The sequence below is a fragment of the Hemiscyllium ocellatum genome, chromosome 5 (assembly GCF_020745735.1).
Source record: "Hemiscyllium ocellatum isolate sHemOce1 chromosome 5, sHemOce1.pat.X.cur, whole genome shotgun sequence".
Taxonomy (NCBI): Eukaryota; Metazoa; Chordata; class Chondrichthyes; order Orectolobiformes; family Hemiscylliidae; genus Hemiscyllium; species Hemiscyllium ocellatum.
In genome coordinates this window covers 103,993,387-104,014,170 of record NC_083405.1, presented here as the reverse complement: position 1 = coordinate 104,014,170, position 20,784 = coordinate 103,993,387, and the positions used below count along the sequence as shown (strand labels likewise).

Here is a 20,784-nt window from a genome sequence, read left to right as displayed (position 1 = left end):
AGATATAAAAGGGGCAACTTTTTCCCGCAGAGGATGATATGTGTATGGAATGAGCTGCCAGAGGAAGTGGTGGGAGGCTAGTACAATTGCAACAGTTAAAAGGCTTCTGAATGGGTAAATGAATAGGAAGGGTTTGGCACAGGATATGGGCCAGGTGCTGACAGATGGGCCTAGATTGGGTTGGGATAGCTGGTTGGCATGGACGCGTTGGACCGAAGGTTCTGTTTCCGTGCTGTCAGGCCAGGGTCCCTGGTATAGTGAGGCAACAGTGCTAACCACTGAGCCACTGTGGTGCCATTTCTCCTTGTTTTCCATGAGATCTAACCTTGCTAACCAGTCTCCAATGAGGAACCTTGTTGAATATCTTATTGAAGTCCATTTAGCTTACATCTACTGTTCTGCCCTCATCAGTCCTCTTTGTTACTCCTTCAAAAAACTCAATCAAGTTTGACACATGATTTCCCACACACAAAGCCATGTTATCTATCCCTAATCAGTCCTTGCCTTTCCAAATACATGTAAATCCTGCTGTTCCAACTCTGCTGTCCAATGTAACAAGGATAACTCTTTTTCTGAACACTGCATTTTAAAAAAGCAGCAATTTTAATACAATACTCTCATCTGGCTAAAGCATGACTGCAGAGTTGTTTTTTGAAGCTGGCATTATAGAATTTTAAACAACTCAGGGGTTCAAGATCCTTGATCCGTTTGTTTTAAGGTTACATGTTTGATCATTTTAAAAATGACCTAATGTTGTGTAATATTAATGTAAAAACAAAATCTGCCCTATTACGTAGCCCACAAAATACATTGAATTGAGATCCTAATTCAAATAAGGCAAAATAGTTACTTAATTTTGGGGTTTTCCCCACACTGTGAAACAAAACCAGTTCCCTGTAATTACAAATATTCTGCCAATTCACTCCTTTTATCCTGAATAAAGACAATGCTGTTGTATCAGGTCTTCATTCTTTGGTTTTAAAAAATGCTGGAAGTCTGTAACATGGCTTTCCCATACAGTTTCAATCCTTGCTGTTTTGACTGGTGTGAAAAACATCTTCAAATTTTCACCATACACAGTGAACACAGACAGACAGCTAAAACTTAAACCAGCAAAGAGGCATTTTAATATTTCTTTAACAAATCTGTGCCTTGATTGGCATATTGTCAGAATTGTCACAAAGCTAGTCCCTTTTTTCTCAAAGCTGTTCCTTGGCTCAAGGAGACTCTGTCCTTTTTTTTGAGGGGCAATAACTGGGCCGGGCTCTGATCAGTCTGTTTGATCCAGAAGTGAAAAGGATTATATGTAAATAGCTAAGACTTCAGGCCAAAGTGGTCATGCTTTAGATGTGACCTGTATAAAGAGAGGGGAGTAGTCAGCTCTAGCTGAGCTGAGCAGTTTTAGTTCCGTATTGAACTGGCAGGTTCAGCAAGGAGCTGTGTGGAAACCCTCCTTTTTTCTGCCCTTTAATTTCTCCATCATCCAACCTCTCTTTGCTTGACCTCAAGTAAATGTGGACTTAAAGTAATCTTTTCAAGACTTTAGGGATGGCAGAATGGTGAGTCTTCCTCCTGTTTCCTCTTTCACCCCCACCCCCCATCGAATCAAAACGCTCAGTGTAGTTTTACCTCCTTCATCTTTATTTCAGGTTCAGGAGGGAGAGCGAACAGTTACCTGTGTGCAGAGATATAAGTTGGTCTACTCTGGAATGGCAGTTTCTTAACGTATTTTATAGTCTTTTTAAAGGGAGGAGCATCTAGACAAAGCAACTTACATATTGTTTGGGTGCTCATTACAAGCAGCGAGTGTCAACAGTAGAGCTTAAGCCATCTGCTCTATGGATGAACAATGAACGTTTTTAACCTTAACTGGCTTCACATAATGAAGGGCTTTTACCCGAAATGTCGAATTTCCTGTTCCTTGGATGCTGCCTGACCTGCTGCGCTTTAACCAGCAACACATTTTCAGTTCACATAATGAATACTTTCCGCCTTGTTAGCTGGCTTTCATTATGAATGCTTCTAATATTGTTAAATGGCTTTACGTATTCATTGCTTTTCCACCTTGTGAACCCATTACCCTTGTCTCCAGCACCCCATTAGATTAGATTAGATTAGATTTACAGTGTGGAAACAGGCCCTTCGGCCCAACAAGTCCACACCGACCCGCCGAAGCGAAACCCACCCATACCCCTACATTTACCCCTTACCTAACACTACGGGCAATTTAGCATGGCCAATTCACCTGACCCGCACATCTTTGGACTGTGGGAGGAAACCGGAGCACCCGGAGGAAACCCACGCTGACACGGGGAGAACATGCAAACTCCACACAGTCAGTCGCCTGAGTCGGGAATTGAACCCGGGTCTTCAGGCGCTGTGAGGCAGCAGTGCTAACCACTGTGCCACCGTGCTTGTTCTTATCTGATCTGAATCATGCTTAGCTGAACCTCTTTGTTTCACAAAACTTCACTCTTTCCCTACCTGCTTATACCCTATGTACATTCTCGGTACACCACTACAGGCTTAAATTTTAAGTCTCCGCTAGCATTGGCCCCCAACAATACAGTTTTACGATCCTTTGCTACCTTAAAACCTGGTACGTGTTCTTCATTCATAGAAATCTAGGTTCTGAATGCTTCCTGTCAACATTCTTGCAACTTTGTTTTCCATGCATATGGAAGTACAATGAGATTTACAAAAAAAAAAGACTGAAAATTACTTTGTACAACACTGTACCTTTCAAGAATCACGTCACCACAAAGCACGGGAGCTGGCTAACCATGTGATGTCAACATGAGTCTCAGCACACGTGGCACCTAGTGCCAGGGATGGAATTGTGTAACAGCCAATGGGAGTTTGCATTTTGTAAAAATTGTTTTTTAATTCACCAGTTGCTTTAGAGCCAAATCACATTGTGCATTATAAGAGAACAACTGGTATAGAGTCATAGAGGTGTACAGCATGGGAAACAGACCCTTCGGTCCAACCCGTCCACGCCGACCAGATATCCCAACCCTTGTTGTCAACATGAGTGGGCTGTGATGCAAATGCCTCCTCCTTCATTACATCAGTTCATTTTCCCCAACCCCTTGCCAAATCTCTCTGTATCGATACAAAACCTTTTTGTTCTCCAAAACGAACAAGATTTTTAGTTTCAGTATTTCTACTGCAACTGTATTTTTGCACTAACTTGTTAGATTTCTAGAATTTGGGAGGTCAGCAATGTTTGCAGCTAACTTACAGAATTAATATCAACAAAAAGTATTGTCTCTTGGGCAGCTCAGAATTCAAATGTTTTAATTTTGTTCCATTTAGTACTGCTGTACTACTTCTGTAAGCTTAAGTAAAACTGTGAAGTTGATAGCTTTTTCTAGATAGCCTCATTGCAAACACACCAAATTTAAAATCTGCTGTTCGGTAATGCAATACATCAGTTAGATTTGTTTAACGTATGTACCTGACACTGCAGTTGTGTAGTATGCTATCCACAAAGAAGAAAAATGTCTACTGTTAAAACAAAATACTTCTTTGTTACTCTAATGCTAATTACAAACAAACTCCCAAATTCCACTAATTATGGATAGGGAGAGCAGTTTTTTTATTTGACAGTTTAAAGGCAGTTCTCATTTGAATAGGTTACAGAAACATGGTATGTATTATGCATATTGTTTTTTGGAATGCTTTCACTTAAGTCTGTTAAAGGAAATGCTTGCATTTGAGAGGGGTTGAAAATGATGATTTTTCAGGTATGTGTAAAGTCTTGAATTTGCTAACGACACAGGCTTAACAAATATCCAAGAAGGGCTGTGATAAAAGACTTTGAAGAAGGTACAGAATAGCCTTTGCAATTTGATTTGGCTTGTTTGTGGTAATGCATTTTGAAAGAAAGAGTAAAGAATGGCGCTTTATACAGCTTAGTATTGGCAGATCGCAAGTGGATATAGCTGTGAAAATATTCAATTTTGGATCTTAAAAGGTGCATAGAGTTAATTCGTGTAACCAATTAGTGTGGAACATTGGATATGTTACCATTGGGTGGGCAATTGGTGGTAATTTTTATGATTCCCAGAAGAGGTAGAAACCTAACTTGATAGATCATAGTTTTATTTCAAAAAAAGATAGTTGAGTTTCAGAGACAATGCTGTGGATTTTGATTTAACAAAAATGGGCTTTATTTTGTAATAAGCCATGATCAAATAGAATAAACCACACCAGCAAGTTATAATACAGCTAAGATTTTTAATCTCTCAGTAAAAGTTTAAAATGAAAAGAAATGGCTTTTCGTAAATACCCAAAACCTATCCCTAGTACAGTACTGAAAACATGACTCATGCAGTACTGTTACTAGTGTGTCTGTCTTAACATTTTGGAAATTTAAGTCAAGCAATTTCAACGTTTAGACCGGAACTGCAGCTTCATCCTGGAGCTGTCGTACAGCTGAACTTCAATGTACTGTGCTTGCCACTGCAAGGATTTGTCCTAACCCTTCTCATCTGGGACTAACCCTAAGACTTGGCTGTAAGGTAACCTTGTTCTCTTTGTATTCTTCCCTTCTCAGGAGTTCTGCTCTATACAGTCATCCTATACTGAGGACTTCACAGGATTGCTCCAAATTCAGAAAAGGCTTTTTGTTTTGAACCCCTTTTGCTCTTGCTCTCCCTCTACGCAATAGGTGTTACCCTAAAGCTTTCTAAAAATAACAACCCTCTTCTAACTTACTTTAGCTGGAACTTGTTGCTGTTTTTGTTCATGAAATTCTATCAATTTAATCAAAAAAATACAGCAAAAGCTTCAAAAATAATGTTGCAAAGGAAATCGCCATGACTGCAGAAATAGTTGCAAGTTAATAATTAATTTCAGACGTACACAACTCAACAATTACTAACTCAAACTAGAAATTTAAACTCTGAATAAATATTGAATGTGTATGTATTAAATATATACTTTTAAAAATTACAATTTACACTGCATCTTATATAGAAAATAATTGGGAAGTGATAAATGAGAGAAGGGCACAATCCATCCAGTTAATCTACTGTACTACCATCCTGACATGATACAAAAGATGTTAAACCTAAAAGTGTGTGGATTTATTAAGTGGGCTGTGACTGGAATTGGGGCAAAACATGATAGGGTAATTTCTACTGAAGCAAAAAAGATGCAATTTTGAATTTATCAAAGGTTTTGAAAATGAAAACTCTTGTCTGATTTGGAAATTTATGACCTGAGCATCAACTTAAAATTCTCCTTAAAAAAGCTAGGAGAAACTTGCACAATTATAGCTGGTGGATAACTGTTTGAAGCAGGTGAACCTAAACGTTCTCAGGAGCCATATATACACCATTGTGTGGAAACATTGCCCATCAATCCCTATAAATCTTTCCCCTCTTGGCTTAAATCTATGCCTTCCAGTTTCAGACTCCCCTATCCTGGCTATTCCCCTTATCTTTTGACTTAGAGGTTTATGAAATCATAAGGTCACTCTTCAACCCCATTCACTCCAGAGGGAAAAAGTCTCAAAACTATTCAGCCTCTCCTTTAGAATTCATGCCTTCAAGGTATGTTGGACTGAAGGGTCTATTTCTGTGCAGTGTGACTTTGAGGTGTAGTTCACTGGGATTAGTTTTGTGTTGCACATTCAGAACTGCTGCAGGCAATGGAATACTTTCTCTTCTATAATATAACTTTCTAGCTTAACTTAAGTACTTTCTTAATGCATAACGTAGCATTTAAACGTAGCCCCATTATCAGTAAGAGTTCTCTTTCCTGTTGAGCAAATTTTGGTAGAACTCTCCAGGTTTTCTGCCTACCTGTGTTTTCTTTGTCTGTAGCCCTGCAAAGTTCTTGATGTTTAATTCCTTTTTGACAATTACTGTTGAATCTGCTGGCACCATTTGGGCAGTGTACTGTAGCACATGTGATGGCCATAATGTATTTGGACTGGGAAATGAAGTGACAAGTGTTCAGTAAGCAAAACAAAAACTACTAAGGTGTGAAATATTTTAAGTGCATTGTAAGAAGGAAAGAGCGTACCTAGTTTGGAACAATAAGTGGTATAGGAACTTTGTAAAAATAATTGATGTATGGAAGGTTGAGCAGTTATCTAGTGATTTAAAAATTAAAGAATAAGTACTGAGATGTAAGATTTTAGATTTAAGTTGTCAATCATTGGAGTTATGGGTCTGCATGCAGTGCTCTGCTGAAAATTGGGCTTTTTATAGCTAATAGAAGCTTCTACTGTGAAATTACTAATATAGGAAAATAATTTTTAACTGGCCTCTTGCATTAAAATTTTATTAATTTTATTGTTTTAGGATTCAGCAAAAAAATTGATTGTCAAGTCTTTCTACTTGAGACAAGATACAAAAACAGTAGTAACTACCAACACTTTTTTACTTGAGTAATTTCAATTCATCAAATTGTTAAATTTGTCCATAAATGATTTCTCAAATAAAAGCTTTGAGGCTCTTTGAATTCCCAAACTTAATTATTTTCTTGATTGAACTCTGAATGCAATCTTTTATCCAGCTTTTAGCTTGGATGCCGAGCAACCAGACTATGATATGGACTCGGATGATGAAGTGTTTGTGAATAAACTAAGAAAGAAGATGGACATTACCCCTCTACAATTTGAGGAGATGATTGATCGTCTAGAAAAAGGCAGTGGCCAGCAGGTAGGAAAAGTAATTAAATTATTACATGTCTTAAGTTAGTGATGTAGATCTAATGTGATTTCTTTTCGTGGGGAGGAGGTTTGATATGCATATCTGAATAATCTTGTCCAGCGAGACAGGATAGCAACAGTCAGCACCTTTTTATAAGGTGCTTTTTCGGAAAATCGATGGAGAAATTGGACTGTTGAATTTTGTTTTTGAATGAAGTTATACAGAGTGTGATATTTAATTTTAGTCAGCATTTTTACCGGGAATTTTGATTTGTCTTGTTAGCTGGTAACTCTCCAGGAGGCAAAGTTACTATTGAAGGAGGATGATGACCTCATCCGGGAAGTATATGAATATTGGATTCGGAAAAGGAAAACCTGCCGAGGATGTTCACTTATTCCAACCGTTAAACAGGAAAAACGGGATGGTTCCAGTACCAATGATCCTTATGTTGCCTTCAGGAGAAGAACTGAAAAGATGCAGACCAGAAAGGTTTGTTTGCTACTATCTATGATTGACAGTTGAAATGTCGTCTATTTGAAATTTGAATTTCTCTCGTTAAAGATCATCTTTAATATGAGATGTTGATGTTGGAAATACCTTGATGAGTTAATGTTTCAGCTGTCTTGGGCATTTACAAAGTTGCTTTTATTAAATGGTCCAAATTTTTAGACTTCAAGATTCTCCTTGACTGCGTAAATTAACTTTTTGTTTTAGTTATAAATTTGAGCATATTAATGAAATGCACCATTATCTTACAAAAGATTTATTATACCAATATTTTGATGTTTGAACTTTTGAGCATCGGTTATTAGTTATCTAAAATATTGTCTTAAAATGCACTAAATGAGCTATAGAAAATCAAAGTTCATGTTTTTTTTTAGTTATCTTGTTTACGTTTACCTTTGTTTAAACTAGTAAAGTCCTGACATGCTGCACACAGTTGTTTTCATTCAAATCCATCAGAGTAAATTTAAACTTTATTTACAGGCAGTTTTAATTGTTGTAATACTCAATAACAACCTGTTGGTTAAGTCACTTTTGGAATATTGCATGCAATTCTGGTCTCCCTGCTCTAGTAGAGAAACCTGAATGGGTTCAGAAATGACTTACAAGGATGTTTTCAGGGTTTGAGCTATAGGGAAAGGCTGAATAGGCTGGGGCTACTTTCCCTGGAGTGTCAGGTTGAGGTGTGACCTTCTAGAAGTTTTATAAAATCATGAGGGGCATGGATAGGCTAAATAGACAAGACTTTGCCCCAGGGTGGGGGGGATTCCAAGACTAGAGGCCATAGGTTTAGGGTGAGAAGGGAAACATTGAAAAAGGACATAAGGGGCATCTTGTTTTACACAGGATAGTGTGTGAATGGAATGAGCTGCCAGAGGAAGTGGTGGAGGATGGTACAATTACAACATTGAAAAGGCATCTGGGTGGGGATATGAACAGGTAAGGTTTGGAGGATATGGGCCTAATGCTGGCAAATGGGGCTAGATTAATTTAGGATATCATGGACGAGTTAGACTGAAGGGTCTTTTCCTGTGCTGTATACCTCTATGACTCTAACTTATGTATACTAGTGTCAGAAATTCAATTATTTAATCCGTTATGTTGCAGTATTCCTTTTAGAAATACCATCTATAATCTGGTTGCAATTCATCTGGTCTATATTTGCGATTTTCTTGAGGCAGAAGCACCTATATACATAGCATGCATTTTATGCAAAATGATTTACCTTTGCATTGATCGACGTGCAATCATTGGATTGGCATGTCTGCTTCGCTTTTGTCAAATGCTTTCTTGGTCATAACTTTAAATGCCATTAAGTCAATATTAACTAGTATTTTTTAGTTTCAAAAGATAAATAGATAAATTCAATAGATTTCGGACTCCCAAAAATATCAAGGGAAATGTAAAGTAAAGTCAAGTAGAGTTGAGGTTGAAAATGGCCTTGAAGATCACATTGAATATAGGAATGGACGTACAGGAAGTTAAGGAGTATAATCTGCATTTTGGTGCTGTACAGTGTGAGTTTTCTGTTTACATACATATGCAGAGTGTGCTGCAAAGTGTGGGAGAATGACTGCAAGGCCAATATGTTTTGAGGCCTCTAGCATTTTGCCAGTTTTTAAAAGAGAAGCTCTGGAACTAACAAGGAAACAGTATTGAATGACAATAAATTAGGGAAGGAGGAGGTATAATGAGGCCTGAATGGTGTGCAGGTGCAACAGGCAGTATAGAAGGTAAATGGTATGTTGCTCTTCATAAATAGAGGGTTTGATGTCTTGCTGCATTTGTATGGCCTTGATACGACCATACCTGGGGTATTGTGTAATTCTCGTCTCCTTATCTGAAGAAGGGCATTCTGGCTATGGAGGGAGTGCAGCGAAGGTTTGCCACGCTGATTCATGAGGTGTGCAGGACTGGCCTATGAAGAAAATCTGGATCACTTTATTCAGTGGAGTTTTGAAAGACTGGGAACCTCGCAGAAACCTATAAAATTCTAATAGGACTGGGCAGAGTAACTGCAGAAGGGATTTTCTTGGTGACCAGGAAGTCCAGTACCAGGATTCACAGTCTAAGGATATGGGATAGTCCGTTGAGGCAAGGAGAAATTTCTTCAGCGAGACTAGTGAACCTGTGAGATTCTTTATTACATAAAGCAGTTGATATCAAAATCTTTTCAAGAAGAAGTTAGATATCGTTCTTAGGCTTAAAGTGATTAAAGATTATGAGCAGTAAGTGGGGACAGAGTACTGAGTTCAATGATTCGCCAGGATCAGAGTGGTTAGGAAAGCAAGCCAAATGCCATACTGCTATTTTCTGTTTACTGAGTTCCAAAGAGAAGGCAATTGATTTGGATGATAGAGCAAATGTGTTTATTTCTGTTAAATAATTGGCTAGCATTGCCAGTAAATAGAGTCATAGAGATGTACAGCATGCCGACCAGACATCCTAACCCAACCAATCCCACCCGCCAGCACCCGGCCCATATACCTCCAAATCCTTCCTATTCGTATACCCATCCAAATGCCTCTTAAATGTTGCAATTGTACCAGCCTCATCATGGGGAATTTTTCAAAGCAATTTTCACCTGCCTTTCTGTGCATTAATATATTCTGCATTGCATTGCCTTGCTGTTAAGTGCCATATGCCATGAAAAAACTCCATGACAAAATGCACAGGATGCTTGTAGAACTGGAATCTGTTATATGTAGATTGCAATGAACAAAAACATTTTGGATTGAAGGAATTATCTGAGAACTGTCTGTTTTGGTCTTCCTGAAAGAATGGTCATGGGGGCTATAAAGTATTTTTGCGTTGTAACAGGGAGGAAGCGTGCCAGAGACCCGGGTTCAATTCCCGTCTCAGGTGACTCTGTGGAGTTTGCACATTCTCCCTGTGTTTCCTCCGTGTGCTCCAGTTTCCTCCCACAATCCAAAAATGTGCAGGTTAGGTGAATTGGCCATGCTAAATTGCCCATTGTGTTAGGTGAAGGGGTAAATGTAGGGGAATGGGCCTGGGTGGTTGCGCTTTGGTGGGTTGGTGTGGACTTGTTGGACCGAAGGGCCTGTTTCCACATTGTAAGTAAGTAATCTAAAGCTTTTAAAAAAAAATACATAAGTTTGAACCACTTTTTCATGCCCCACTCTCTGATGCCTTTGTCTGATTCCAAGAAATACAAAGGCATTCAATGTTGACGCTTAAAGATGCATTTTTTTCTTCCTTCGTTTGAAGATTGTCGCATCTTTATTTTAATTCTCATTGAATGCAAAAGATCATAATCACTCAACTTGAATATGTAATTGCATGCACAACTGGCTTAGATCGTTTTTATGCTGACAAATTAGTCAGTTAATAAAGACCCAACTAATGATTTTAAGAATGGATTGATCATATTAGTCCATTATTTTTGCTGCTTTATAGAGATGATTCTGAATTTAATTATATATGTATGTTCCATTTCATATTGGCAAATTGACATTGCCAGAATTTATATTTGTTCGCCATTTCTTTAATGTAACAATGAATGAATGGTCTTGTCTTTTCCACAGAATCGTAAAAATGATGAAGCTTCATATGAAAAAATGCTGAAGTTAAGAAGGGACCTGAGTCGAGCAGTAACTATTTTGGAGATGATAAAGCGAAGGGAGAAAAGCAAAAGAGAGCTGCTCCATCTAACGTTGGAAATTGTAGAGAAAAGGTTAGTATATAAACAGTGTTCTAGAGTAAAGCTTCCTTTTCTTTAGTAATGGCATAGTGCCAAGATTTTTCAAACTAATTGTAGAGTTTGCATGTTGCCTGCTAAATTGATGAGATGGCTCTTAAATATACGGCACATAGTCAACCACAAACATATACATCTAAGGGACACTGCATTTATATTACTATGTACATCTTATAGAAAAAAAGGATCCTAGTGCGGAATGTTTATCGTGTTGCACTGCTTCTGTTGGATCATTCAGACCCTTTGTACATTTCTCTTTTCACTATTAACCAAGGTTTTTGTAACTGATCTCTTCTGGTGTTGCTCAAAAGCAATATTAATTGTTAAATTTTTTGTAAACTGAATATGCTAAACGTCTACCTTTCTGCTCAATTTTTTTTACATCTAATGTCCATTTCCATATTTTTCTTCTTGCCTCTGCCTTTCTGTCTCCGATCTTTTCCCCTGCCTCCAATTAGATTGAATCTACTATTCCAGAAATTTTTAGAATATGGGTTGGTTTTCTGGCTTCCAAGCAGGATAATGGGAATCCCAACTGCATGGCTGCAAACTGTCACTACCACAGACCAAAATGCTCATCAGATGGAACTGAGTGTTTACCTCCTCTATAGATGGTGTGTTTTGCTGACCAAATACCCTTGTACTGTCTCTGACTGGAAAATGTTACAATTCTGATTGTTATAAAAATTATCGTAAACTAATTATGATACTTTTGAGTATTCAAGTGCCAGTGTTTAGAAGACTGGTAACCTGAGTATAACAAAGAGCTGCGTATTTTGTCTTCGCTGTTTTTTATCTTTTTTCCACATGACCCTTATTGAGTCTACTTGCCAGTACTACACGATAAAATAAGCATTTATTGTAATCTGTAAGAATAATTTGATTGAAATTGTGCTTTACGTTCATAGGCACAGCCTGGGTGACTTCAGTGGCGAGATTTTATCTGAGGTTATGGCACAACGGCAGCATGTAAAACCTACCTATACTGTGCCCATCATTCCAATATCTAATAGCAATCAGTATAAACATCAAGAGTTTATGGAGTTCAAAGAATTTAAAGTTAATAAGGTGAGAACTTAGTCACTTTGTCGTAACGGTCAGTTGAGCAGTTTGAAATGGCGTTTATAAAGGACAAACGGCACTCCTTAGTTAAGAGTTACACAAGAACTTGGAACCGGACTAGTCAATTCAGCCCCTCTAACCTGCTCTGCCACGATCATGGCTGATCTTGTCTAGGCCTCAACTCTGCATTCCTGGCTGCTCTTCGTAACCCTTCGAACCAATGTTAATTAAAAATCAATCTATCTCCTCAAATTTGCACGTCCCAGCATCCATCACATTCTTGGATAGTGAATTCCACAGATTCATGGCCGTTTGAGAATCGGGGAAGCAGTTTTAAAATAGTGGCCTCTCATTCTACATTGCCCCACGTGAGAAAAGCATCTAGTAAACCTCAATTAGATCTCCTCTGATCCTGTGAACTTGAGGCAATCGCTTTAAACTGCTCAATCTGTGTTCAAAAGGCAAAACTCTTCATCTCTGTAATCAGTCTAGTGAACCTCCAGAATTACATCAAATACAACTATATCTCTCCTCCAGTAAGGGAATGTATGCAATACTCCCCATTATGGGTCTCACTAAAGCTATTGTTGCATCAACACTTCCCTATTTTTATTACCAAAGGAATAAAGTATAAATGCCAAAATTCCATTTGTCTTCCTTTATTTCCTGCTGTATTTGCATAGTGTTTTCTGCAATTCATGCACGAGGGTCGTGAAATCCCACCGCACTAAAGCACTCTGAAGTTTCTCTCCATTTAGGTAATTCGCCTCTTTCTATTCTTCTGACCAAAATGGATAACCTCACACTTAGTCAAACTAAACTTCTGCCAAATTTGGTGTGTTCACCTAACCTATCCATATTCACTCAAATTTCTCATTTCTCCACCACAATTTATTTTCCCACCTATTTAAATGCCATCTGAAAAATTGGCTGTAGTGCTTTCTGCTGCCACCCCCACACCCAAGTTATTAATATAGATCATAGATAGTTGAGGCTTGAGGACAAATCCTGTGGCACCCCACTAGTAAAAATCTTGCTAATCAGCAGAAGACCCATTTATCCCAACTCTCTGCCTTCTGTTGTTTAGCCAATCCTCTGTCTAAGTTAATCATCCATAATTCCCTGTGATCTTACCTTGTATATTAACCTTCAGTGCAGCACCATTATCAAATGTCTTCAGGATATCCAGATTATACTACATCTGTGAGGTCCCTATTATCCACATTGCTTGTTACGTCTTCAAAAAAAAGTCTAGCAAATTAATCAAACATGATTTTACCCTTGGTAAAATGCTAACTCTACTAGATTGTACTTTGACTTTCCAAATATGCTATTACTTCCTTATTGAATTCTGACAAGTACCCGTTAAACCTAACTGGTCTGTAGTTTGCTACTTTTCTGCAACCCTCCCTTTGTGAGTAAGGGTGTTATGTTAATATTCTTCCAATCCCCTGGAATCCATCCCACATCCAGTGAGCTTTGGGATATTCTCATCTATGGATCCACTATCATGGTTGCCACTTCTGTTCAGGCCCTAGGCTGTAGGCCATGAGGACCGGAGGACTTGTCTGTCTTTAGTTCCAGTAATTTGTCAAGTACTCTTGCCTGAGTGGTGGTTTTAAATTCTTCCCTTTCAATAGACTCTATTATCTGTTACTATTGGGGTGGTTCTCGTGAAAACTGAAGGAAAATATTGTTTTAGTGACTAGTGTCATACTCCAAAGGACCAGCATTCACCTTAGCTTCTCTCTTCCCATTTATATATTTAAAGAAACTGTTACAATGTTAAATATTAATGTCTAAAATAATCTCTTTCTAATCCCATCTTAATGTGGTCTAGCTGAGATCATTGAGGATGTTCAGTTGCGACGTGACTAATTTGGCACTGAAAAGTAATTGATTTAATTTAACAAGGCTTGGTTTCTTTGTCTGTCAGAAATGCGAGGTTTCAAAACACATTTGAATTATTGCGGTCTCAAATGGCCTACTACCATTCCTATTTCTTAAATTATTTGCTAGTTTTCAAGAAATCCTGCTTTTGTATATATACACTTTGAATTATAATTGCAAAACAAGATCTTTGGTACTGTATTTGTGACTGTAATTACTATTAATAATGATCTTCGCCTGGCCATTGCTTTTTGTTACATCAATGTTTCTTGTACACCAATTGCATTGTAGCAAGAGAATGTGGAGATTATACGACCCAAGAGAAAGTATGAGAAGAAAAAACACAAAGTCTTACAACCAACTGCTGCTGCACCTCAGCAAACAAGCCCTGCTGCACTGCCAGCCTTTAATGCAAAGGACATAAACCAGTATGACTTTCCCAGCTCTGATGAGGAACCGTTTTCGCAGGTATGTATCGGGATTGATGAAATTAAATTAAGAGGGTAATTTCAGTAACAGCTATTGCTTATGATCTAACATGATGTTGGAGTGTCCTTGTTTTATAAATTACTTCAATTTTGTCCAGGGAAGGTTTCTTAAATAAGAACCGTATTCATTTCGTAGTTTGGGCAGATGAGATATAACTCCAGTTGGAGAACTGCAGCATAGAGTTGCTGATTATAGAGTAGTGGAAGGTTTCTGTTTAGAGTAGAAAGTGGGATAGGTCATAAACCTTGGGGGCTGGATGATGTTGAATGCTAGTTATGTGAAAAGCAGAAAAGTAGATGAGAGTAAAAGACGTAGAACAAGAGGTAGCATAGAAGTTACAGTTAGAGGCTGGGAGAGGTGGTATAACTGTCAGACTGCAGAGGGGATGGTAAAGTGACATTGAAGATTGAGAAGGAAGATGTTGAGTAAAATGGACCAATGAGAAGAATATGGGCAAGATGAAGAGAAATGATGCAATATAGGTCAGCAGAGTCAGGTCTCTGGGGGGTGTGAAGCGGGTAAAAGAATTTGATGCAAGAGTGGAATTGATTTAGCTGGCCATACTAAAGCTGGCAATACTAAAGTAGTGTCAATTGAAATAGGAATAGAAATAAGAGACCAGGGAAGAGAGAGTGTACAAGATAAAGAATGTGAAGAGGCTTCAGTGGTACTGTGCATGAAGAGGAAAGACAAAAATATCTGAAAATATTGATAAATCTATCACCATTCATTTGAAATATTGAGCCTTGTTGTAAACAGGGAAGTCGGAAAGAGTGATGGTCAGTGGCAGTACACAGTACTCAATTGGTAGATTATGTTCATTAGGTCCCTGTATGATCTATTTCCAAATTGGAATTTTATAGCCTGGGCCTATTACTCCAACTGATACTTTGGGAAACAGTAGAAAGCATATGAAATTTATGCAGTTGCATGGTTGAGAGAAGTAAATCCAGAAGTTTACAGAAAAACAGTTCACCACATGTATGTATGCCTTTTTGAAGTTGAATTACAATCTAAGAGTCTTGTTTTTGTTTTGGTGAAGGTCCATTCTGCATCCTCAGAAGCAGAGGAAGAGAATGATCCAGATGGTCCTTTTGCTTTCCGGAGGAAAGCAGGTTGTCAGTACTATTCTGTAAGTGCCTAAAATCAAATGCTGTCAAGGATACATTATGTTTAAAGGTGGTTCCATGTAATCAATGTTTTAATGATCATGTTTGTGGCTATGTTTTTCACAGCATGTAGTTTAACTTTGCTTGACTTTTTCTATGAACATGTTATGACTTGTGTAGTCTTAAAGTTGTTTTCAATATCTCAGTGTATTATCATCTGTTTATTTTAGAATAAATTAGTTGTTATCTGTTAATTCTAGGCTGTGTTGTTGAACTGAATCAATTGGGCATGCATCAAGAAAATCTCCAAAAATAAGACCATAGGACATAGGAGTGGAAGTAAGGCCATTCAGCCCATCGAATCCACTCCACCATTCAAAAATGTCTCTATCAAACCGAATACACAAATAATTCAATAATATGCTTGATTGAATTGACATTAAATGATAATTCTGTTACTAACTTTTTACAATCAAGCAATAGATGTGTCCTGATGTAGATATTCATAAAATTGCAAATTTCACAAATACTCTTCTCTTTTGTAGCTGTCACAACCTAAAAATGAATGATGCGCAATCTTAATCTTAATCTATTTAGCATTCATACTGTGAGATGTGCCTTAGTTACTGTACTTAGTGGAAGCTACCTGATCTCAATTGATCTCATGTCTTTTCGGAACAGAGAAACTGAGCAAAATGGTTAACGCATATCGATTGGATTTAAGTAATCCAAGTTGTATGTTAAATCTTTCAAATGCAAACAAAACATTTTTAGTAGTTCAGTAAAAGTTTACTTAATTGGTTTATTCAGATACTATAGTAATCCTCCTCAAATCTACCAAATTTTGCATTGTCAAATGTTAATAGATTTTGATTGATAAAGGGAAATCTTAAAATGTGTGACATCGCAATATGATTTGTTGATGTTGGAAGTTTTTAAATGTCTAACCTAAAGGGTTAAAGAATGATGCGGAAAAATACACTTTCATTTAAATAGTGCATGACGAATCCTAGTGTTTCTGAGCCAATTAGGTGCATGTGTCTGTCAATTTAGAGTTTACTAAACTGCACTAGTTCACTAAATGAAGGGTTAGTCTGTTTTACTGTTGTTAATTGAAGAATAAGTATTGGCCTGGACACTGAAAACAACCACCTCCTTACCACCAGCGAGCTCGCGCTCTCTTGCTCTCTGTTTCTTGCATGCTGTCTCTCTGTTCCACACCTCAAAAAAGACATCTACATTCCACCTAATATGATGTCCTGAACAAAGAATAGGTACTGCAAAACTCTGCAGTGAAGTGAAAACAAATCAGCAGGCAGTAAGTTGAGCACACAGTTTCAGCGTATATCTGTTGTATTTGGAAATTACTAAGAACAACTCATGGTATGATTAACAAATGAAATTTTAATATTGCTTCATAATCTGTATGAATTGCTTCTCTAAAATAAAGGAAGCCCCTATATTAACTAAACATGATATTGACCTGTAAAAAGAAGTGTTAGGTTCGATGCCGGATATATTAGATGTTGCATTAATGGGAAAGGAAGTATTTCTAAGCTGCAGATATTTTTGATTCGTTCAGGTGATTTACTGTTTTTCTTTTTTTCAGCCTCGATTGGACCAAACAGGGAACTGGCCGTGGTGTAGTCCGGAAGAAGGAGGATTAGGAGATGTTCGCTACAGATACTGCCTCACTACACTGACAGTACCCAGGAGGTGCATTGGTTTTGCACGAAGGCGTGTTGGACGAGGCGGAAGGTCAGTAAAGATAGTTGATTATTTTAAGCTGCTTATATGAGGGCACTTTGTTGCAGTTGTTGGTTAATATTCACTTCCTTAATCATAAAACAGTGACGTCCTTGCTAAGAAATAGCCTTCCATTTACAGATATCTAAATCATGGTTTTGAATAAAGTTGCTCCTTTTCTAAAGGTTATATGGTAAAATTGGCAACCATTCAAAATTCTACTGAAATCTTAACTATGTTTTAGATAAATGATTAAGGTAACAACAGGATTTCCTGTAATCTTAGACCGCCAAGTTGTAACCAACAAATTAGAGTGCAGTAAGATTATAAACTGATCATTGGTTATAGGGGAACAATGCAGGCTTTTGAGGTTCAGCGTTTTGTTGCAGACAGTATCACAATGTAACCTGTCTGACAAGTTCAGCAGTTAATTGCCTATTTTGAGTAGTGGAGAACATCATGTCATTAGTGCTCTCTAATGGAGAGAACCAGTACAACTATTAACGTAATATTACTTGTAACTATATTAGTCTTACTGTCAGATTACTTGACAGAGCATGTAATTTGCAAAGCAATTAGATTTAAGCAATTGAAGTGAAATTAAATTGGTTAAATTAGTAACTTTTGTGTTGATATCTCACTTTTAAGAATCATTTCATATTTGAAATATAGTTTAACAACTTTGCTCATTCTAAATGAATCACTGTCATCATTTGGTTTACATTTGACTTTCGGCAATCCTTGCAATGTGTCATAGTGCATTCAGATTCACTAATATCTGAATTCATAAGATTCTTTTATTTTTTGGTCATAGGATTTTGTTGGACCGAGCGCACACGGAAAATGATGCTGTTCTTCATCAGTTGGATCCTGAGATACTCTCTTCCCCACCCCATTCTCCATTTAACGAATTTGCCAATACCTCACAAATAAATACCTCGGATCACCCCTCTAGAGACCTCACTCAGATTCTAGCAAACATAAAAGCATGCCGGTGGCGGCATTTCAGACCCCGGTCACCATCCCTTCAGGACAATGATGGTGATGAACTCTTCTCCCGAAAGCTGTATCGGGGTGTAAATCGAATCGTAACAGCACAACCTGGGACCCAGCCATGTAGTACCTCTGTCTCCAGCAAAAGCAGTGGCATTGGTTCAACACAGAATAGTGGTATGTGCTGTAATTATTCAAACAGTAATTTATCCAATAAAAGTATGATTGCATTTCAATTCAGGCATGTAATATTTCATTATTTTGAGAAAACCACTGACTGTGCTAAATGTAGCTCTGTTCAAAGTCATATTAGAGTATTTCAGAATATGTTAATAAACTTTATAAGTTGACTATCATTGTGTGGCAACTTGAACATAACCCTTTGTGAAAGCACATTTAAAAAGAGGTATATGTGAAAACATTTGCTTTTTCTGAAGCAGAATTTTTTTATTTTTGGCTACAGTATTTTTTGCGGGGGGTTGTAAGCACTACACATTAGAATGCAGATCTCTCGAGCTCTCTCGATCTCGCGCTCTCTCTCGCGCGATCTCTCTCTATCTATACATTTTCATTACTACAAATGGGTCCATTTAATTAAAATGCTGTGAATTCTTATAAGAATACCTAACTTGTTTGTAGAGATAAATGTAAGGTGATAACAAATATTACTTGACAATGCAGCTTTGACTTGGAAACATTAGTATAAACGCTTACTGGAAGTTTTTCTGATACTCTTAAAAACGGTCACCATTGAGCAGTTTTTTTTATTCGTATGTGGGACTTGGGCATCACTGGCTGGCCAAAATTAATAGCCGTTCCCTATTTGCCCTTGAGAAAGTGGTGGTGAGCTGCCTCCTTGAATTGCTGCAGTCCACTTGCTGTGCGTTGACCCACAATGCCGATAGGGAAGGAATTCAGGATTTTGACCCAATGACTGAAGGAACGGCGGTATGTTTCCGAGTCAGGGTGGTGAGTGGCTTGGTGGGGAACTTGCTGGTGTTCCCAAGTACGTGCTGCCTTTGTCCTTCTCGGTGAAAGTGGTCATGGGTTTGGAAGATGCTGTCTAAGAATTTCTGCAATGCATCTTGTAGACAGTACACACTGCTGCTACTGTAGTGGAGGGATTGAATGTGGATCTGGTGTCAATCATGCGGTTTGCTTTGCTTTGTCCTGGGATGGTGTCAAGCTGCCAAAGTTTCACCCATCCAAGCAAGTGGGGAGTATCCCATCACAGTTCTGACTTCAGTCTTGTAGATGATGGATAGACTTTGGGATGTCAGGTGGTAAGTTACTTATTGGAATATCCCTAGTCTCTGACCTGCTCTTGTAGCCACTGCTTGTGTGGTGAGTCCAGTTGATCTTCTGGTCAATGGTAACCCCAAAGATGGTGACAATGGGAGATTCAGTGATGGTAATACAGTTGAATATCAAGGGGTAGTGATTAGAGTGGCTGTTATTGGTGATGGTCATTGTCTGATGAAGGGCTTATGCTCGAAACGTCGAATTCTCTATTCCTGAGATGCTGCCTGGCCTGCTGTGCTTTGACCAGCAACACATTTGCAGCTGTGATCTCCAGCATCTGCAGACCTCATTTTTTACCCAAATATTACTTGCCATTTGTCGGCCCAAGCTTGGATATTGTTCAGATCTTGTTACATTTGAGCATGGACTGTTTCAGTATCTGAGGAGTCACAAATGGTGCTGAACAGTGCACACATCAATGAACATCCTCACTTCTGACCTTATGACAGAGAGAAGGTCATTGATGAAGCAGCTGAAGATTGGGCCTAGGACACTACCCTGAGGGACTGCAGAGATGTTCTGGAGCTGAGATGATTGAAGCTTCACAACCACAACCACCTTCCTTTGTGCTAGGTATGACTGTAACCAGTGGAGAGTTTGCCCCTGATCCCCAGCAAAACTGGAATCAATGGGTCACCTTGATGCCATACTAGGTCAAATGCTGCTTTGATGTCAAGAGTTGTTGCTCTCACCTCCCCTCTGGAATATGGCTCTTTTGACCATATTTGAAACAAGGCTGTGATGAGATCAGGAGCTGAGTGACTCTGGCGAAACCCAAACTGGACATAACTGAGCAGGTTGTTGCTGAGCAGATGCTGCTTGATAGCACTGTTGATAAACCCTTCCATCACTTTACCGATGATGGAGAGTAGACTGGGCAATAATTGGCTGCATTGGATTTGTTCTGCTTATGTTCAGAACATATTCTGGCAGTCTTCTACCTTGTCAGATAGATGCCAGTGTTGTAACTACTGGAAGAGCTTGGCTAGGGGACCGGCAAGTTCTGGAGCGCACGTCTTAAGTACTATTGCTGAAGGGTCCATTGCTTTTACAGTATCCAGTGCCTCCAGCAATTTCTTGATATCACGTGGAGTGAATCGAATTGGCTGGAAACTGGTATTGACTGGAGATGGATCATCAACTTGGCACTTCTGACTGAAGATTGTTGTGAATGCATCAGCTTTATCCTTTGCATTAATGTGCTGGGCTCCTCCATCATTGAGGATGGGGATATTTTGGAGCATTCTCTGCAAGTGCGTTGTTTATTTGTCCACTACCATTCATGATTGGGTTGGAAGGACTG

General features: G+C 38.4%; 1 protein-coding gene across 3 annotated transcripts in view; it reads left to right on the top strand.

Annotated features, from left to right (window-relative positions):
* The window catches only part of LOC132815811 (enhancer of polycomb homolog 1-like), a 238,959-nt gene that overhangs the window by 194,638 nt on the left and 23,537 nt on the right, over window positions 1-20,784 (top strand). For all 3 annotated transcript variants that reach the window (XM_060825074.1, XM_060825072.1, XM_060825073.1), the window contains 8 exons: window positions 6,532-6,677; window positions 6,951-7,157; window positions 10,718-10,866; window positions 11,799-11,958; window positions 14,134-14,310; window positions 15,374-15,463; window positions 17,050-17,198; window positions 18,001-18,356. In XM_060825074.1, the coding sequence (XP_060681057.1) occupies window positions 6,532-6,677; window positions 6,951-7,157; window positions 10,718-10,866; window positions 11,799-11,958; window positions 14,134-14,310; window positions 15,374-15,463; window positions 17,050-17,198; window positions 18,001-18,356 (1,434 nt within the window). The remainder of the gene's footprint in view (window positions 1-6,531; window positions 6,678-6,950; window positions 7,158-10,717; window positions 10,867-11,798; window positions 11,959-14,133; window positions 14,311-15,373; window positions 15,464-17,049; window positions 17,199-18,000; window positions 18,357-20,784) is intronic.